Consider the following 19091-nt stretch of genomic DNA (forward strand, 5'->3'; position numbering starts at 1 on the left):
CTTGTATGAATAAGAAAAATTGTGAAAAAGGTACAAAGCACATTCATTTTTATTAAAATGCATCCCCTATTTTGTCAGTGTAGTTTAACTGAATAGGTGGCAGGAGATATCTTCCATTACGCAGTACAAAACTACATCGGTTTCAAAGCCGCTTTCCACAGTTGTTGTTCTTAACAATGATGTGCTCAAGGCTTTTATACATGAGCAGTGTAAACTTAAGCATGGTCAATGTTAGAGAGATAAGAAAACCTCTTGACTGCTAACAAAATATGCGGTGGAAATATCAGTGTCATTGTTGCCCACTTTTGCAAAGGAGGTTAAACATACAGACGTCTTGTAGCAGAACAGTATTCATCTGCAAAGATGAAGCCTATTAGAAATGTCAACAAAAAAAAAAGTTGCACGGAAGGAAAAGTAGTATGTAACAAAGTGGTACTGTAATAATTTCACCCTCAAGTGTTAACTATGAAAACTTAGGGCACAATCATAACTGGTGCATGGTGTGCATTTGACAAGGTTGTGTGTAACATGGCACACAGCTTGTTCTTCTTCTGGTGCCCTGTACAAGAGGCCTGGTCTTCCTAAAAAGTGATGTGATCAGGGCCAAGTCTAGTAGGATTTTCCTCAAGAGCCTGATCCAAAATCCACTGAAGAATATAGGTGTCTGTCCCTTGACTGTGACAGGCTTTGCATCAGGCCCCAAACAGCAATGAAAAAAAGGGGGGAGGGAAGCAAGTCATCACTGCAGAAAGCATAGTTAACTCATACGTTTGCCAAACGCCTTATGGGATCATATATAAGTGCTAGCATGGGAAAGCAGGGCAATTGGGTATCTACCAGAGGTATTCTGGAGGGTGATTACTGCAGCGACATATTTGGCATACATATTTTATTCTGACAATACGCAGTTAGTGGCATGAAGACACACTGGGACCTATGTAAGTGAAATGTATCAATGCTGGGATAGTGCCTGTGAGTAGATCACGTACTTAAATATGGATTAATTTTACAGTGTTGAGTTACAAAAAATCATTTTAACCTCAGATCATCCTTGCAACATGCTCAGCCATAAAACCACCATTCCCAGGGTGACAAGCATGTATGACTACAGCAGTATTAGAATACCGAATATATAGCACTGTTAGAGTGTAGGTTCTCTTCATAGGTATGATCAGACTACACTCCAAGAACAACATTCACTTGAGTATCTGTTCCTGCATAGGGTATAAACAAATGGCTCAACAACAAAAAATGTCCTTTACTTTCCCAGGAGGTAAGAACAGTTTGAAGTAGTTATCCTCTTCCACAACTCAATCAAAAAAAAGAGTAGCATTTACCTTTCCTCTAGTCACTCGTCTCTTTGCACTACCACTGCCTGCTTTCTTTTATGTGCAGCAAGTGGGCCAAGGGGTTAATGTGCACCACATCACTTAACTCTTCTTATATCTCTGAAGAGCCAGAAGAAAGTTGGGTTAGGGTTTTACATGTCCCAGAGAGGAACTACACCCTACCACACACGTTAGTAGACCTAATACAAACAAGGTTTTGCACACCTTCCCACCTGTTAGTTTTACAGGAATTATCCACCTATCTTTCTGTACATGGCAGTAGCTATTGTGCTGTCTATACTACATATAGCCACTTTCACATCAGCCGCTATAGCTAGATGCAAATTGCAGTATTCTAGGTCTCCAGAGATGGGAAGTGAAGGTGGTTTTGACACTGGATTAACAATGAATGTGTCTAGTTATGTTTCAGCCTCACTATTACCATGCTAACTGGTTACTGCTCATATTTCAAGTTTACAGGGATGTGATGGGACAAAATTTATACTTTCTATTAAAGTATTCCTACCCCAAAAAGGGTTAATTGGGGCTTACCATCTCTCAACTACTCTGCCATGGAGCTGGTCATCAATACACAGAAGTATTATTTCATGAATACATAGGGACTTGGATGCTAGTCTTTTTAACCACAAAGGAAAGTTCAAGTGACCTATGCATAACAGAAGGCTATTTACTTCATAAAACATCTTTAAATCACTATTTTTACATTTAAAATTAAGGGGTATAAAAGAATATGCTGTTTTTCTTTTCATATATATGGCAATTTACAGGCACAGCTACAGACTTAAATACAATGCAGCGTAAGAAAACATCCTGAAAAGCATTTGGAGATTTTTTTGTGGACAGGTGGATATCATAGTTAGAGATTTTTATAAAGCTTCTTTCAAAGAGATGCATGACCACTCAGTCCATTTTCTCTTCTTGGAAGTAATCTGCATCATTCATATATTCTTCCAGATGATCATATCTCTGCATATAAAATAAAAACTATGTCAATTCATCAAATACAGCAACTGAATGAAGTAAATACATTTCTTGTTGTGCCAAGCTTAATGCATAAACAAAAGCAGCAGCACTGATTCAGAAGCAGAGAGAACCAAAGCCTATTTGGTAAGCCTGGCTCTACTCAGGTAATTTGTCCTATAGTGTTTCATGAAGTTTTAAGAAATCAAAATAATTAAGAAAAACTGATCCTGATACAGAAACACTGGAGGCTTACCCATGAAATACATCTCACCATCTAGGTGTAGTTGCACCACTTACTCAACCTTTTTATTTTTTACACTTTTAACTAAGACCCCAGTATTGTAACATGTAGCACATGGACCGACTACTGCAGCAGCACATACATATTAATATATTTTTATTCTTGTATTTATTACGTTATTAATAATGTTACATTATGCATTTTGTTAGGACATTAATATGGGCTCATTTTGCCAAAAATATTCATGCTTTAAAAACTCATTTTAAAAAGGGCCCTATTTCTATTGGAAGGTGTCCATTTACAGACAAGCAAAAATGGGACCATTCCAAGAGAGAGGTGGCCTGAAAGTCACATTTTTAAATGGAGGAGAATAAAATGGCCAAAGAAGAATTTGCTTGGAAGTTTGAATCTGAAATCCAGCGGATGAAAGTCTATCAGACTAGTATATAAGCTGGAAGTATTTTAAATGGCCCAAGCAAATCCCTCCTTTGATTTACACTCCCCCCCCTTTAGTTTAAGGATTTCCCTCCTTTTGGTCAAGTTACTGGGCCTTTCCCCAATAGTCAAACTCACATATTGTCACTGGAATTTGGCCTGTAGAACTTTTAACATTCTCAGTTACACTTGTGTAACGCTGTTTCCTTCATATCATGCTTTGAATTAAACCTGTGCAAACTCAGAATCTTTAACTATAATTGGAACCAAATAAATTATTTTGCTGGTGCTGTGGAATAGAATCCAGCTCCCTCATCTTACCTGTCCAGCACTGCTAAAAAGAGTAAAAAAAAAAAATCAGTAAGGTACTCACTTACTTTTGTGACTAAAATAAGACTGATTATTTGCAGGGAGCAGCTTTGTTCTGTAAATAGGTACTATTTTTGAGTCACTTTTCAGAGCAGAACTGCACTTTATGGGAAGTTATTACAAGTCTTGCATGGCTGATGTCTACTTTTTACCATCTTGAATGAACTACAGTCAATCACAAACGCACTACTTCTTACAACTTATTGCTTAGTTAAAGCACGAACATTTTATTTAGCATTGCTGTCACCACCCCCTTTGATACAAAGGAATTAACTCAATGACAGATTCCATCATACCTCCTGAATCCAGCCATTCTCTTCCAATTGGCTGAAAAGCCTGTCGACTGTGTCTTTGACTGGCTCATCCTGAATGCCCTCCACCCCTGTAACCGAGCAGCAGCGCTGATACAACTTGTATTTAAAATGTTTCAGATTATGATAAACCCTTGTACGATTTGCACACACGCTGCCAACCTTCAAAACCTATATAAAAGTGAACAAACTTGGTTATCTAAGATAAATTAACGTGAAGCAATGATCACCTCGACAATACAATGCATGGCTAAATCAGTTTAGTATTTTGAAATAATGAACTAAACAGCCTTTGATACTATATGATTGACTATTTTATAAGCAATGTAGCCCCCCACATTCTTTGCACCCCAACCCTACAGGGGCAATGACTGGTGATTCAGTGCAACTGCAGTTCCATCTGCCCCTGTTCCTCAAGAACCACTATTCACAGCTGTGCAGGAAAAGTGAAATGCTGCCAGTGAATCCACCTGAGCAACTCTGTTACAAAATCCCCTGCAATGCTTACACTGATGTTTGGAGGAAAACTGATTAAATCCTTTCTGGTTTATACTTACTACCTGCTGGAGTCATAAGATGTAGCCATTTCAACATTCATATTAAATTGTATGAAATAAAGTCTGGATTTATTAAGAATAAAAGCTCAAAAGCCTAAAAATCAAAAGCTATATCAGAGTCACACTAAGAATGCACAACCATTTTGGACATTCAGGAAATGAAAAAAATCGCCAGAGATGCACCAAATCCATACATGCATGTTAACTTCTTCCTCTTGCTAAAGCCCATAGAACAGTTTGACAAAATACTGGTTTTAAACATAACCACAAATTGTGCAGTGCATGAATGGAGACTAAGTTAGCAGCACTGTTGGAACTTGAACCCTTGTATTCCACACTCATCACTATTTTATATCTGGGAAGCCTCTGTGATGCACAGCTATAAGTGTTGCATTTGATGGCTTCAACCTTTATGCCTCAAAGAATGCTGTAAAAATCACTGGAAACCTGGGTAATCCATCTTCACTTGCTGTACCATCCCAGAATGCCCAACAATCAAGAGCTGGATTATGGATATTTAGGGGCAGTTGAGAATGTGTATTGAATGTCCCTGTATTCTCTATCCACCTTGCTGAATTCAGCATATTATTTTTGTATTAACTAATTCAAAATCCTTTAATTTTTTCATTTTACCTTGAAGTTTTCCCAATATGGTACAATTTTAATATTACAGTCTACACCAGGGATCAGCAACCTTTCAGAAGTGGTGTGCCAACTCTTCATTTATTCACTCTAATTTAAGGTTTTGTGTGCCAGTAATACATTTTAACGTTTTTAGAAGGTCTCTTTCTAGAAGTCGATAATATATAACTAAACTATTGTTGTACGTAAAAGTAAATAAGGTTTTTAAAATGTTTCAGAAGCTTCATTTAAAATTAAAATGCAGATCTTATCAGTGTAGTGTGATCCTTGCCCTTGCTTTTCCTTGCTGAGTTTTCCAATGTCTGGCATGTCTTTGGATATTTTAAGATGCACACAGGCTTCTGAGTGATTAGTTGTTAACCGGCTCTGAGAGGGACATATGACAGATTTCATGTGTGAAAATACCTCTTCACACAGGTATGTGGATACAAATGCTGAAAGCATTGCAAACGCAATTTTCTCAAACAGTTAAATTTCACTAGCAGGGACATCCAGCAGATCAGAATAGAGGCCCCACGATCTCTCTCGGTAGCTTCAAGTGAACTCTGCAGAGCTCCAAACTTTGATGCCCACAATTCTGAGCTTTTTAACTGAATGAGCTACATTTTGAAATCTTCAACACCCATCCACTGAAATACAGACAAATCCCAGTAGCTTTTGTTGAACTTTTCAGGTTTAATTAGAAAAGAAAGCATTGGACCAAATCGCTGGAAATCTTGAAATCTGTCAGAAAATTCTGATTCCAGTTCTTGCATGTACATTCTGATCTCAAAGTCAAATGCAATGCGCTGTTCCACGTGGCGTGATAGTGATGTAAGCAGCAAATCAGGACTTAAAAATATTCCAGTACAGTGGTGCTGGAATAATTTTTAAGGTGGGGGTGCTGAGCTGTGCCCCCTCTTGCCCCTGTCTGCACCCCTCACTACCCCAGGCTGGGGCCAGTGGACCACAGCTGGCGTCGGCTGCAGATTCCCGGGCCAGTGGCCAGGACCCCAGGCTGGCAGCAGAGCCCCCTGGACCGGTAGGACCCAGCACTAGCAATGGGCTAAGTGGGGTCGGCGGCCGGTACCCCAGGCCGGCAGCAGAGCCCCCGGGACCGGTGGCCGGGACCCTGGCAGTGTGAGTGCCACTGAAAATCAGCTCGCGTGCTGCCTTTGGCATGCGTGCCACAGGTTGCCTACCCCTGGTCTACACTTTATATCTGAAAACATTTCACTTTTTTTAAGCAAGAAAGATTTTGTTAAAGTTACCAAAATCTTCTTTAGAACTCAGCCTTGGAAAAAGTCTATATATTGCATTCATTCTAATGTTAATTTCAGATATCCCACTGACTTTTTCCTAATGCTTCATTTGTCTGTGTTAGGTGGCTCTACTAGCCAAACTTGTTATGCCTGCTGATGTGGAATGCACAGAGTGACTTGACCACAAAAGAGAAGAATGAGAAAAAGGGCACACCACAACTGTTATGTTTACTCTTAATATAAACAATGTTACTACCACGTTGGCAAGCAGAAGACATGGTCCAGATAATAGGGCACATGGCAGCAAAGCAAAGGACTCACATCTATAATGCTGAACTACATGCGACATCTTGGCCTAACCAAGGAGAGGATAGGAAAGAAAAAGGCTATGCACAAAAACAGTCACTGGAAACCTAAGTAAAATAGCAACCATACCCAGTAGGTATGAAGAGAAAAAAATCCAGAGATCAGAGGGAAAAAAAACCCCTGTACTTGTTACAACTAAAAGGAGGTGTGCTGAGGTGCAGAAGAAAGGGCCGAAGTGAAGTTTTCATCCTCTCTCTGGTGCTTTTCTATAGTTTTTAAAAAGCCCAAATTACATAATACCATTCATTCTGATCCACTGAGGCTGCACTGACTTTTCCTTCACTCAGTTATTTTCCTGAAGTGCCAGTTTAGCATTACACTGTCCTCTTGCAGTTGAGTTAAGTGCCACGAGAGCAGAGACGGGACATTTGGGTCAACAGGCTGCAGATAAACCTCCAGCACTGTACTAGTGAGCAGCACCCAATACTGGCTGGATTATGGATCACCATAGGAGTAAGGAGGTAGTGTGGGCAGCTTCCAAGGAGCCGCTGCTGTTTACAATAGAAAAATGGGGCAAATCTAGGGTAATGTAACATTCCCTGGTTTGTTTCGTGGCTTCTGAATAGACTGTACTTTGTCCTCATTCCCCCAAAAGATGCATTTTTGCAGGTCAGGGTACACTATGATGGTTACGTGTTAAAAAAAAAGAAAAACTAAGCTCCAGTTTTTTGATATTGAATAGTCCAACCCAAACTGAAAAGATAAACTGTAATGAAAGTAACTCTATAAATTCAGTATGACATTGTATCTCTGTTCCAAGTTTTAAAATGGCCTGTGCTCTTAAGTGGGATAACAGGCCATCCAAGAGGTGCCCCAACAAAGAAGATTCTGTTTGGTAACACATGCAAGACCTGGGAAGTGTGGAAACTTCAAAAGATTATTCTACTGAGATGTGCCATATGCTGTGGGTCCAAGGATTAGTCCAAGTTTTGTCTCCGTATCTTTGTGAGCTAGGGATTGTATTCTAGCTATAGGGGGGAGGGTTACCGAGCTTCATCCAGGAACTAAAGTCAGTAGCAGGTGATTATTAAACATCCCATGATAGGTAAACAACTCCAGAGAAGAACAAATGAATTGCATATATTGACTAAGACTTGGCTCAACAGGCCCAGGAGACAGAGTTTGGATACAAAGGGTCAGCCTGAACTGGCTGAGTATCCCTCAAACTGACATGTAATTGTAACCAAGGGGGGAAAACCCTGCTGAATGGGTTTGAAGCACTGGAAACTTACTAGGGTTTCCATGTGGAAGATAGGCAACACCTTGTAAGCTTATTATGCATATAGACTGTTTATTTTTTTGGTATGATAACTCTGTAATGCTTTTGTCCTAAAAATAAGCATACTGTGTCTGTGATAGCTGGCTGGTCATTGAGAGCGTGAACTGCGTGAACTGGATTCAGCTCAGATGTGCTGGGACAATCAGTGAACTGCAGGAGGACTGAAAGCCTAAATCCCTGGTTTTGAGGCCCAGACCTAAAGGGGTATCACCCACTGAGGAGTGATGGCTGGAGTCCCAAGACATAAAGAGGCACCCTTGAGCAGATGACAAAGGGGGCAGAAGTGCAGTTAACCCTGGAACCATTTCACTTTTTACTGACATTTTTCTGATCTTAAACAAGGAGTGGAGATTACATCCTTGTCCTGGATAATTCATTACCTCCTTGAGTTTAGGTGGGGGTTTTGATATCTGCCCTTGGAGACCCATGTGCTTCCCTAAGGCAGCAATACAAGATTTACGATTGGATCGTAACACACACTACACTGACTTTGTCCTCAGAGGTCATTAGGATTTAGTGCTGTCCTGTCCAGGTTTTCAGTGAGCTGCAAGTTATGGTCTAACTGGTTATTTGATTTAAATTTTGTGGATTGGAGTAAGTCTGGATAGGTTAACTAGCTGAACGGGATTAATTTCTTTATTTTTAAATATCTATGCAAGTGTCTAGAGCTTTAGGATAAGTGATTTCAAATATGAATTTTAGATGAAAAGCATCAAGTTTTGGAATTTACAAATAATGCTAAAATAGTGTTGAAAATTTGTTCAAGAAACTGTGAAAGGTATGGATTAATAAAATTCAAGAAGTTCCCTATAAAATCAGATTTATGTAATCTAAGAGCAATTACTAACTATGCTTCTAAAAGAAATATTGATTTTCTGTAGAACAGTATTTTTGGAGTAGACTTCATAGAAGAAGGTATAGATAAACCTGAGATCATGCATGAAATTTAATATTAATTTTCCATTTTATGGTGGAAATGTATAGTATTTTCACCAGGCACTGGTTAATCAATAATTACTTGCTTCCCTCTACCCAAGGTTCTTCCAAGGTTGTAGCTCCAGTAATGTGAAGACTGATGGTGAATAAAGATTCAGACATCTGAATTCAGGGCAACTTAAAAAAAACAAAATCAACCCCATGCACACCACCCTGGGGGATTAGTTATGATGATGGGATCATCTCAGTGTTTCACCATCTGAAACGTACAAAGCACCAACCAAAAACACAGAAGAACTTAAAAAAAATTACCTGTTTGTCATGCAACATAAAGTCATCTGTTTCCAAAGTTCTATAGTTGTACAGCTTTCCGGACAACACCACGTCAAATTTACAGTACCGATGCAGTTCACAAGCTTGACAGGATCTATTTATTGGAGTCTTCATTACTATGCGGACGTCAGGGTAACAATCCACTCGCTCCTACAAAGATATATTACACAAAACTCTTTAACAGGATATCCCCTAAACCAAGGCAAAAACTCTTGACTACGTGAGCTGCTGAGTACTCTCATCTCCAGTTGTCTTTGCGGCACTAATCAATCTCATTCATATTTCCATTTATTTCATTTTATTTGATCTTATTTCGATTATTCTCCTCATTCACATGCATGAGACTGAATTATTTCACACTGATTTCATATTCCAAGTTGTATGAACTATATTTTGAATTTCTTGGAAGATATATTTTTGTACTGGTGTGTTTCTTTAAAAGAAATCTACAAAAATTTATTGTGACAGTACAACCAACTGTCAAAGGATGCTCTTTGAAGTGCATGTGTGGGGCATCTACCAAAGTCAGTGGGACAAGTGTTAATACATCTTTCAGGGCAGAATCTAGCTAGAAATACAGGGAAGTAGCCATGATTTATTTACACACTACCCCTCAACATTCAGATGTGTATTATCATGCAGTTTGTGCAACTAGCTACTGGACACACGTGCGAGAATCACAGCAGTTTGAAGTGTACAGTAATGCCTGAATACTAAGGGGCAAGATCATGCCCCAAAATATGGAAAGACAAATAGTTATTAGGATTTGTATTTTCAGTTAGGAGTAGAGTGTATGAACATTTTTTTTTGACACCTGGAGCCACTTTATTGACCAAGACAGAAGCTATACCTTATATCGTTCTTTCCAGCGACTTCTAGAGATTAAGTTTTCAAGACGAGGTTGAATAAAGCGATCATCCAAATAATGGAGTGAGGTTAGAATTTCTTGTGCGTATCTCTTTTGCCTTGTTCCATCTGTTCAAAGAAAGAGTCACTATAATACAATATATGATGTTCAGTGAATGTATGTGTTTCTTCCAGCCACAAAATCTTCAGGGAGATGAGTCTACACACTGAAAAGCATCCATATAATTATTTACTGATTGAAGAACAGTAACCTCAGTGATTATTAGGGATATTTACAATAAAATCTGTTGTACATGAAAGCTACACAAATCATTAAAATTAACTTTGGTATATTCATAAAGACACCTGTCCACAGCAGGTGCTGCACAATAATAAAAAGTAGAATAAAAACTCAAAATATGAATAACTGCTGAATCAAAGATCACAATCTGAGAACAGTTAATCTCAAAATATAAACCACTCACACTTATCAAAAGTCTGAAAAAACAGATGCTCCTGTCCTTTTCCCTACAACGTTTGTAATGTAATTGCTTAATGAACTATATTTATACAGATCCTTTAAGTTAATTCCTAGACAAAAAGCTATGTGAAGAGGGAGTTAGGGTTGGGAGTACATGATAGTAACATTACAGTATTGTAATTAAACCCAAAACATTTATTACAAACCAAGGAAATCAAAATATTACATAAAGAAGTTCAAATACATTAAGCATATAAACAATTTCAACTTTCCATTCTTAGCGATATCATACTAAAATGCACTAATCATTATTCTATCTGTGGTCACAGATTAAATTACAATGGATTTTTAAAACACATAGGTTTCCCCCCCATCCAATTCTCTTGCTCAATGATAACATCACAGAACAAATTAAAGTTGGATACCACTGGTCTATATAATCATATCTTTACTGATTGTTATACCTAATTATCTTAATTACAACTAATTTCCTCAAACATAGCATATGTGCAAAATTTCAGTAATTTTTAACTATGTGGAAAGTTTGAAGAAATAGTGCCTGTTAGTCAATTATTAAGATAGTTCAGGACAAAGTGTGACACTGTGCTAAAATGGGTCATTTAAAAAATATTTTTAACTCAAACTAATTAATAGATTTACTTATAAGTCCTCTTTGGAAGATATTGCACGTGACAAATATAGAGTAATTCAAAGATTCATAGATTCCAAGGCCAAAAGGGACCACTGTGATCAACCAGTTTGACCTACTGTATAGCACAGACCTTCCCCAAAGTAATTCCCTGAGCATATCTTTTACAAAAACATCCCATTTTGATTTAAAAGTGGCCAGTGATATAAACTGTTCCAATGGTTAATTACTCTCAGTTAAAAATTTGCATCTTAATTCCAGTCTTCATTTGATCATGTTATACCTTTCTCTACTAAATTGAAGAGCCAATTATTAAATGTGTTCCTCAGGCTGATCGTAGTCAAGTTACCCTTAACTTTTTCTTTGTTAAACTAAAGAGACTCACATTTAGCCATATTAAAGTCCATATTGTTTGCTTGCACCTAGCTTACCGAGCGATCCAGATTGCTCTGTATCAGTGATCTGTCCTCTGTTATTTACCACTCGTCCAGTTTTGTGTCAACCGCAAACTGGATCAGTGATTTTGTGTTTTCTTCCAGATCATTGATACAAATCTTAAATAGCACAAGGCCAAGAACTAACCTCTACGGGACCCTACAGTACATGTACTCGATGATGATTCCCTATTTATAATTACATTTTGAAGCAGTTTTTAATCCATTTAATGTGTGCCATGTTAATTTTATATTGTTCTAGCTTTGTAATCAAAATGTCATGCACTCAGGTATCAAGTCAAAACACCTTACAGAAGTATATTACAAACAGTATTACTCTGACCAACCAAACTTGTAATCTTATCCAAAAAAGATGTCAAGTTAGTTTGGCACGAACTATTTCCCATAAATCCATGTTGAGTGGCATTAATCATATTTAATATAATTCTTTATTAATCAAGCCTCATATCAGCCGCATCAAAGGACAAATCCCTGATACAGAGAGGAACTCATCCAGATTTCAAAATACTTTCCAAACCTTAAAGAATTAAGCACTACAGCACTCTTTTTAGGGTTTGTTCACACAGTGACTTTGTACAGCGCATTAGCCTGTTGCGTACTTTCACACCCTGGCTCCACTGTGATGCACAAAACTCCACCAAATCCTGCAGGAACCTAAACTCAATCAGTGTCTATGTTTTCCCTAGGTGCCCAGGTTTCCCCCTCTGAGCATGTACACTGCTACCTCCCTCTAAGCTTCTAGACACCTATCTCCCAGTGTAAGCGCAAGGGCAATTCACAAACCGGGAAAGACAGATATTGGTCCATTTAAGTCTTGTGTGGGACCCTAAAAGTTAGGCATTGTAAACCTGAGCATCCTGGCACCTATGGGCAGATCTACACTTCAATGCAGCTGTGCCACTGTAATGCTTTAATTAAGACACTTTAAGCCAATGGGAGAGCTCTCCTGTCGGTTTAGTTCACCCACCTCTGTGCAAGGTGGTAGCTATGCTGGCAGGAGAAGCTCACCTGCTGACATAGCACTGTCTACACCAGCGCTTAGGTCAGTACAACTACGTTGCTTGGGGACATGGATTATTCATGCCCCGAGTGACATAGTTATACCCAAGTAATTCTGTAGTGTAGACCAGGGCTAAGTCCCCTCGTGGATCCCACCCAGAGGCTTTGACTACACTGATAACTGAACAAAACTTTGTCGTTCAGAGGTTAAAAAAAAAAACAAAAAAACACCCCACACCCCCGAAAGACAAAAGTTTTGTGTACAAAAAGTGCTGGTGTGAACAACGCTTGGTCAGCAGGAGCACTCTCCTGCCAACAAACAGCGGCCACACTGCATGCCTTTTAGCAGCACGACTAGGTCGCTAAAAGGTGCGTAGTGTAGACAAAGCCTAAATCTCTACACAGCCAAACCCTTAGATTATTCTCCGCACTTCACAGTTGGAGTAAACTGAAGCAGAGAAAGGTTAAGTGATTTGCCTAAAGGCACACAAGCACGTCGGTGGCAGAACTGGGAACAGAACCCAGGAATTCTAATGCCCAGAACCACACCAACTACCAAACATGACTTCCTTATGCATAAATACCATAATGTTTTACCCCACAGGCATTACATTTTCTGCCATGTAATGTTACTTACCATACAATGAGTTCAAAAAAGTGTCATCAATTGTGTTTATGAGGAAAGCTTTTACAACTCTTTGGAAGTGGACATAATGGTCACAGCGAGAGACTGGAAAAAATGCAACCAGATAAAGCAATTAACAATGTAAAAAAGCCTCACAAGGAACAAATTCGTATACAGACCATACAAGTTTCATGCAAAATTTGATAAAGAGCTACCTAATCTCAAATACTATAAATACATTTTTTAGAAGTAATTTTTCAAAATTTCAGTTCAATATAACTTCCAAAGTCCTGTTTCTGTATAAGATCTTTCATTTAAACAGTGCCTTTCATCCCAAACAATATCAAAGAACTTTACCATACAAGCCTCCCTCCCTCTCTCTCTCTCTCTCTCTATATATATATATACACACACACACACATATATACATACACACACACACACACAAACACCCCCCCACCATATACACATATCCTTCCACTAGCTGATTACACCTTGGAGACAGCGGTGTAACACAAATTCTCTTGAACAGCACATGGCAATAACACAGAATAGTTAATGACAGAAAGCAAAGGATACTGTATCCAAGAGAAACTGCAGGAGGAACTTCATGTAGCTACCCAAGAATAGCAATTACCTACAGCAGAATTCAGCCAGAACATTAGGGTTAACATGGCTGGTTCTGAAGAACGCAGCAAGAGTTTTAGTAACCACAAGAAGCAAGAAGTTTCGTGTCTCAATGAGAATTTGATAACTAACGTCAGGGGCTGAATAATTTACCTCACATCTAACTAAAAATACATGTACAGCACCTTACCAACCCCTCCCCCCACCATAAAACAGTAAGATAAAGGAATAAAATGATTGTGTATGGAAGCTACAATGCCTCTACAATAAGCTATAGCATTTTTGAATTTTAATTTTCTACTTTCAAGCTATCACGCACTTTCATACTATTTCGAGCTAATATAGACAAGTTCTAATAAACACCAAATCATGGGTTTACAAGCAAAGTATTCATATCAACTGGTCGCTTATTTTAACCTTACAGCGTGGAATGTAATATTCCAGTAACTGGAATTTTGATGTAGCCAGTTCTTTCCCTTGTGGTTGGTTTTCATCCTCAGCATGTTCTGCACATTCGTCCTCATCCTCAACTATAAAGTCTTTCATACTATCATCGTCATCATCAATGTCACTGCTTTCTGTTGGTGTGAGGGGTAAATGATAGGATGATTCTTCTATTATTTCCACATCATCATCATCAGAATCCTAAGTAAATTAAAAACATCTTAAAACAAACTATCATTTGAATACTTCCCCTATGAAATTTTCAACATTTGCATTGCTTAGTAAAATATGCAATTTTTTGTATACCCCCTCCCCCCACACAAACACATGTTTTGACCTTTGATTATTGCATGTTCAATTAACAAGGGAGATTTTAATTGACTAATGGTCCAAACAAAAGAAAATTTACTTTCACATGTAATTCATATAGATGTCTAGTCCTGTGTCTATCTGTAGCAATTTTTTTTAGCTCTAGAAGTCTAAGCTACCTCAATTAGGTAGCATGTTCCTCCATTGAGGAGGTTTGGCAGCCCCCTCCAACGTCTCTGTCAAGTCCTTTTAAAGGAAAGGAATTTTAAAAGAATAGAAAAAATGATGGGGAGAAAAAAAAAAGGGAACATATCCTTAACTATTTGGAGAAGATGGGCAGATGAGTTCTAATGCTATACAGTCTTCTGGCTGACTATGAGAACAAACAAAAGGAGCTCTTCAGCCCTTGGCAATAAAAGAAAAAGAAACCAAAACTAAAGGCATCAGAGACAGTACTACTGCACAGTTGTAACATGAGTCCCTTGAAAGTGTAGGGGATGAAGCTCTTGCAACTTTTGGGGAGCTCCCAACCTATCTTGAGAATAAAATTCTGTGAGGTGATATGTCTGAAAAAACAAAGTATTTAATTTCAGAGGTAAAAACATACCCCACAATATTTACTATTACTGGATGCCCGGGTTGATCTTTGTCTTGCGAGTTCTTTCAGTTTCATTAGTCGCTTCTGCTTCCCATTAGTCAAGTCTTCTTCTGTGGTAGCGGTTTTATGATGTTCCTGTTCTTGAGAACGCTCATCTTCATCCATTATGCAATAACGTTTAGCAAATACTTTTCTAACAGGGATGTCACTGTCATCACTCCTGTCACTGTCATACATCACAGATGTGCTCGACCTCTTACGCTTTCCTGGAGTGATGCATTCATCCTCCACATCCTCTACGACTGTGTCATCATGGCTTTTCTCCTCATGATCTGAAAGATTATACCCCTTAACTACAGTTTCTTGTTTTTCAGCCACTTCATCTTCTGATGTAGATGAGAGTCGTTCGTCTTCTGAAGCAGATGTGAGTTCATCATCACTATCAAGCAATATGGTCTCTCTTTTAGTCCGCCTCCAATCAACCCGAGATTTGGATGCTGGTTCTTCTATTCTTGTGTTCCTCCTTGTTTCATATCTTCTGATAACTGGCTTTGTTTCCATTGAAAAGCTACCGCAATAATAAAAAACAAACTATATTTACCAAAAAACCAGAGTAGCTATGATGCCAAGATATTCAAAACAGTATGAGAGTATGCATTATTAACCTAATAAACCTATGATTAATGGTATATTGCTTGGAGAAGCTCTCAGACAAAAGGGCCGAGAGTTCACATCAATAATTTCATGGTAAGACATACCTTACAAAAATGTTATTGTTATCAAAAATTATACACCTCCCCCCCGCCAAACACCCCACACACCAGGCATTAGAAACAGAGAAAATAAAAGTGAGAAAAAAATCCCATAATCTGAAAGTTTTAATTTAAATGTTACATTTAAACGTACAATTAGGTGTTTAATCAACCTTAACTCTGCCCCTTAGTGATGTTCAGAGGAAGGGCATGTGTAGAAAGAATGTAACAGGAAAATACTACAAGAGAAAGGTATCCATCCATAACAAAAAGTCTCATCTCCTTGGTAACCAAAACACTAGAATGCTTTACTCTTATGATGCATCCGATGAAGTGAGCTGTAGCTCAGGAAAGCTTATGCTCAAATCAATTGGTTAGTCTCTAAGGTGCCACAAGGCCTCCTTTTCTTTTTGCGGATACAGACTAACAGGGCTGCTACTCTGAAACCTTTCTCTCACAGGGCGGATGTGCAAACCCTGGCTTCTGTAGGACCAGTCTTTCAGAAAACCTTATGGTGATATCCCTGCATTATACCCATCACAGTCACTTTTTGTCTGGGAGTTTCGTTAATTTCAAATTCTCAACTCTCCAGCTCCTCAGACCCCTGCCTGGGGGTGAAACAGGGCAAGGGCCATTCAGTCCTGAAGAGCCCAGGCCACGGCAGAAGGCAGCGGAGCCCTGTGATGCGGGGACTGCAAGGACCTGCACGGTCCCTGGGGTGAGCGCTTCTGCAGTGGGGGCGCTGAGCCCACCCCTCGGCCGATACACCGCGGGAAGCACCGTCCCCCCTCCGCCTGTCCCGCCCCGCCCCGCCCCGCGGCTACTGCGCGGCGAGAGCGCTCCCCGCGCTCAGGCCGCCGGACCCGCCCCAGCCCCAGCCGCAGCGGCGCCGAGGCGCGGCCAGTCGCCTCTGCCCGTCCCAGGGCCGTCACGAGGGGACGAGTGCAGCTCGGACGCCACGAACGGGCGGCCGCGCCTTCCGTGACACCCTCCCAGACCCCTCCCCCCCGCTGACGAGAGCCAGGCGGGAAGGTGGCGGCGGGGCCAGCCCAGCCTGCGGCCTCCAATACCGCGCCCCGGCCGGCGCGGCAGGGAGATGCCGCCGGCTAGACGCGCTGGGAGGGGCGGCGCATCGCCGCGGCCCCCGCTAACCGCCCCGCCGGCCCCAGGGCGCGCAGAGCGCTGGCGGGCAGTTTAACCGTCAGCGCTCCCCGCGGGGCCAGTGCCCCCCAAAGGGGGGGGAGGGGTTCCTCCCTCGCGGCAGCCCAGCCAGGACACCGCCCCCGTTACGCACATTTAAAGGCTCCGGCCGCGCGCCCCCCAGGAGCCCCCGCGCCGGCTGCCGTTGCTCCCCCAGCGCACCAGCCAGACGCTCCCACCTTCAAGTTCAGCGGCCTCCCAGGCTTTGATTGGCGCGTCCCGCCTGTCACTCGCTCCCGCTCTGTGTTGACGGAAGTGCTGGGAGGCGGGTCGCATGGGGGGGGGTCACGTGACCTGGCATGCTGCCAGCCTGTGCCAGCTGCTTGGGACGGAGGTTGAGGTTTAGGATGATGGCACTTCCGGGGTGGGATGTGTTTCCCTCTGAGGCAGAAAGGCCCCGAGGTGTTGGGCTGGGTGGAAGAGGCTCTTGGGGGGGGGCTCCTGGCCTGGCCTGGCCTGGCTGTGACCAGCACTGGGCGGGCAGGGCAAGGCGGAGCGGGGTGGAGAGAGCGCCTGGGAACAAGACTAGACCTTGCACCCCCTTGGCTTCAGCTGGGGCACAGGCTGCTGGCACAGGCAGGCAGCATGCCGGGTCACGTGCCCCCATTGCAACCGCCTCCCAGCACGTCCCAGTGGGGGCAGGGGATCAGCATGGCTTTGACTGGCCCAGGCAGTGGAAAAAGACCCTGGGTGCGTGCAGGTCTGGCCTGGAAGAGGCATGGTGACCTAAAGGAGACAGTGGGCAGGGGGCTGCAGCGCCCTGAGTTGGCCCTCTATGCACATCAGCCCACGTACCATGATGAGAATCGCAGGCAGAATATGCCTCACTTGATGGAAGGGTAAAGTAGTGGGTGTGCTTCTGCCTGCATCAGAGACCACTGGAGGCCAGGGTCCTGACCTGGCTACCTGTCGTACTGGGGGCTAGGCCTAAATCTGTTCTCCTGAGGTTCTTTCCCTGGCTGTACCACAAACTTCCTCTGTGGACTTTGACAAGTCATTTTGAAAATGTAGGCATGATTCTCCGTCGCCTTGCACTGTGTATCATCATTTATACCAGTGCTAAGTGGGTGTAAATGCTACTGTTGCTTTTTGGGAGTGTTTTACACCCACTTTACACCACACAGGAAAGGCAATGCAGCCCTGTATCTCAGTTACCCATGCCAAAAAGAATACAGGAACTTTTTTCAATCGATAGAGGATTTTATTTTCATTTTAAAGAGTAGTTTGGGCCATGTTGTAGGCTGTTGACAAGTATTCTCTATTGCAGAGGTGGGCAAACTACGGCCTGCAGGCCACATCTGGCCCGCGGGACCGTCCTGCCCAGCCACTGAGGTCCTGACCCAGGAGGCTAGCTCCGAGCCCCTCCCCTGCTTTCCCTTTTTCCCTGCCGCATGGGCAGCGGAGCTGTGAGCTCCTGCTGCTCTCAGCAACATGGTAAGGAGGGGCTGGCGGTGGCAGGGGGTTGGATAAGGGGTAGGGAGTCCCAGGAGGCAGTCAGGGGACAGGGAGCAGGGGGCGGTTGGATGGGGTGGAGGTTCTCGGGCAGGGGGGAAGGGTCAGGGGATGGGGAACAGGGGGGGTTGGATAGGAGGTGAGGTCCTGGGGGGCAGTTAGGGGCGGGAGTGTGGATAGGGGTTGGGGCAGTTGGAATAGGGAGCAGGGGGGTTGGATAGGGCAAGGGATTCCCGGGGGGGCCTGTCAGGGGGCAGGGGTGTGGATAAGGGTTGGGGGAGCAGTCAGGGGACAGGGAGCGGAGGGGGTTGGATAGGGTTGGGGCGGGGGGGTCCTGGGAGGGGGCGGTCAGGGGACAAGGAGTGGGGGGGTTGGATGGGTCAGGGGGCAGTCAGGGGGTGGGGGCCAGGCTGTTTGGGGAGGTACAGCCTTCCCTACCTAGCCCTCCATACAGTTTCTCACCCTGCTGTGGGCCAAAAAGTTTGCACACCCCTGCTCCATTGTCATGCCCCACCCCCCCGTCTTTATTGACAGAATTGCATTTATTTTTCAAATAGTAAAGATTTGACTATTACTGCCCTTGCCACTGTAAAAATCTACTGCAGTTTCACATTTTGGGGTGCAGCGCAATC

General features: G+C 42.1%; 1 protein-coding gene across 3 annotated transcripts; it reads right to left on the reverse strand.

Annotated features, from left to right (window-relative positions):
• Positions 1-26: 26 nt before the first annotated feature.
• On the reverse strand, positions 27-17273 carry CCDC82 (coiled-coil domain containing 82). 3 transcript variants are annotated; one of them, XM_073337841.1, is made up of 8 exons: positions 17187-17273; positions 15065-15623; positions 14127-14349; positions 13090-13182; positions 9873-9997; positions 9002-9172; positions 3654-3839; positions 27-2315 (listed from the first exon to the last, which is right to left on the reverse strand). In XM_073337841.1, the coding sequence occupies exons 2-8, from the start codon at positions 15614-15616 to the stop codon at positions 2250-2252; spliced, it is 1416 nt and encodes a 471-aa protein (XP_073193942.1). In that variant the 5' UTR covers positions 15617-15623; positions 17187-17273; the 3' UTR covers positions 27-2249. The 3 variants fall into 3 exon arrangements, with proteins under 3 accessions (XP_073193942.1, XP_073193937.1, XP_073193951.1); XM_073337836.1 differs by having other exon boundaries at positions 17102-17190; XM_073337850.1 differs by lacking the exon at positions 17187-17273 and adding an exon at positions 15962-16591.
• Between the last annotated feature and the right edge of the window lie 1818 nt (positions 17274-19091).

The sequence above is a fragment of the Lepidochelys kempii genome, chromosome 1 (assembly GCF_965140285.1).
Source record: "Lepidochelys kempii isolate rLepKem1 chromosome 1, rLepKem1.hap1, whole genome shotgun sequence".
Taxonomy (NCBI): domain Eukaryota; kingdom Metazoa; phylum Chordata; order Testudines; family Cheloniidae; genus Lepidochelys; species Lepidochelys kempii.

Excerpts from the sequence above, each read along its gene's own strand:
- CCDC82 (XM_073337841.1), bottom strand. The coding sequence starts at position 15,616 with ATGGAAACAAAGCCAGTTATCAGAAGATATGAAACAAGGAGGAACACA. Across the intron at positions 9,173-9,872 it reads GCTGGAAAGAACGATATAAG|GAGCGAGTGGATTGTTACCC; the intron begins GTATAGCTTCTG and ends ATATCTTTGTAG. Across the intron at positions 3,840-9,001 it reads TTATGTTGCATGACAAACAG|GTTTTGAAGGTTGGCAGCGT; the intron begins GTAATTTTTTTT and ends ACTTTTATATAG.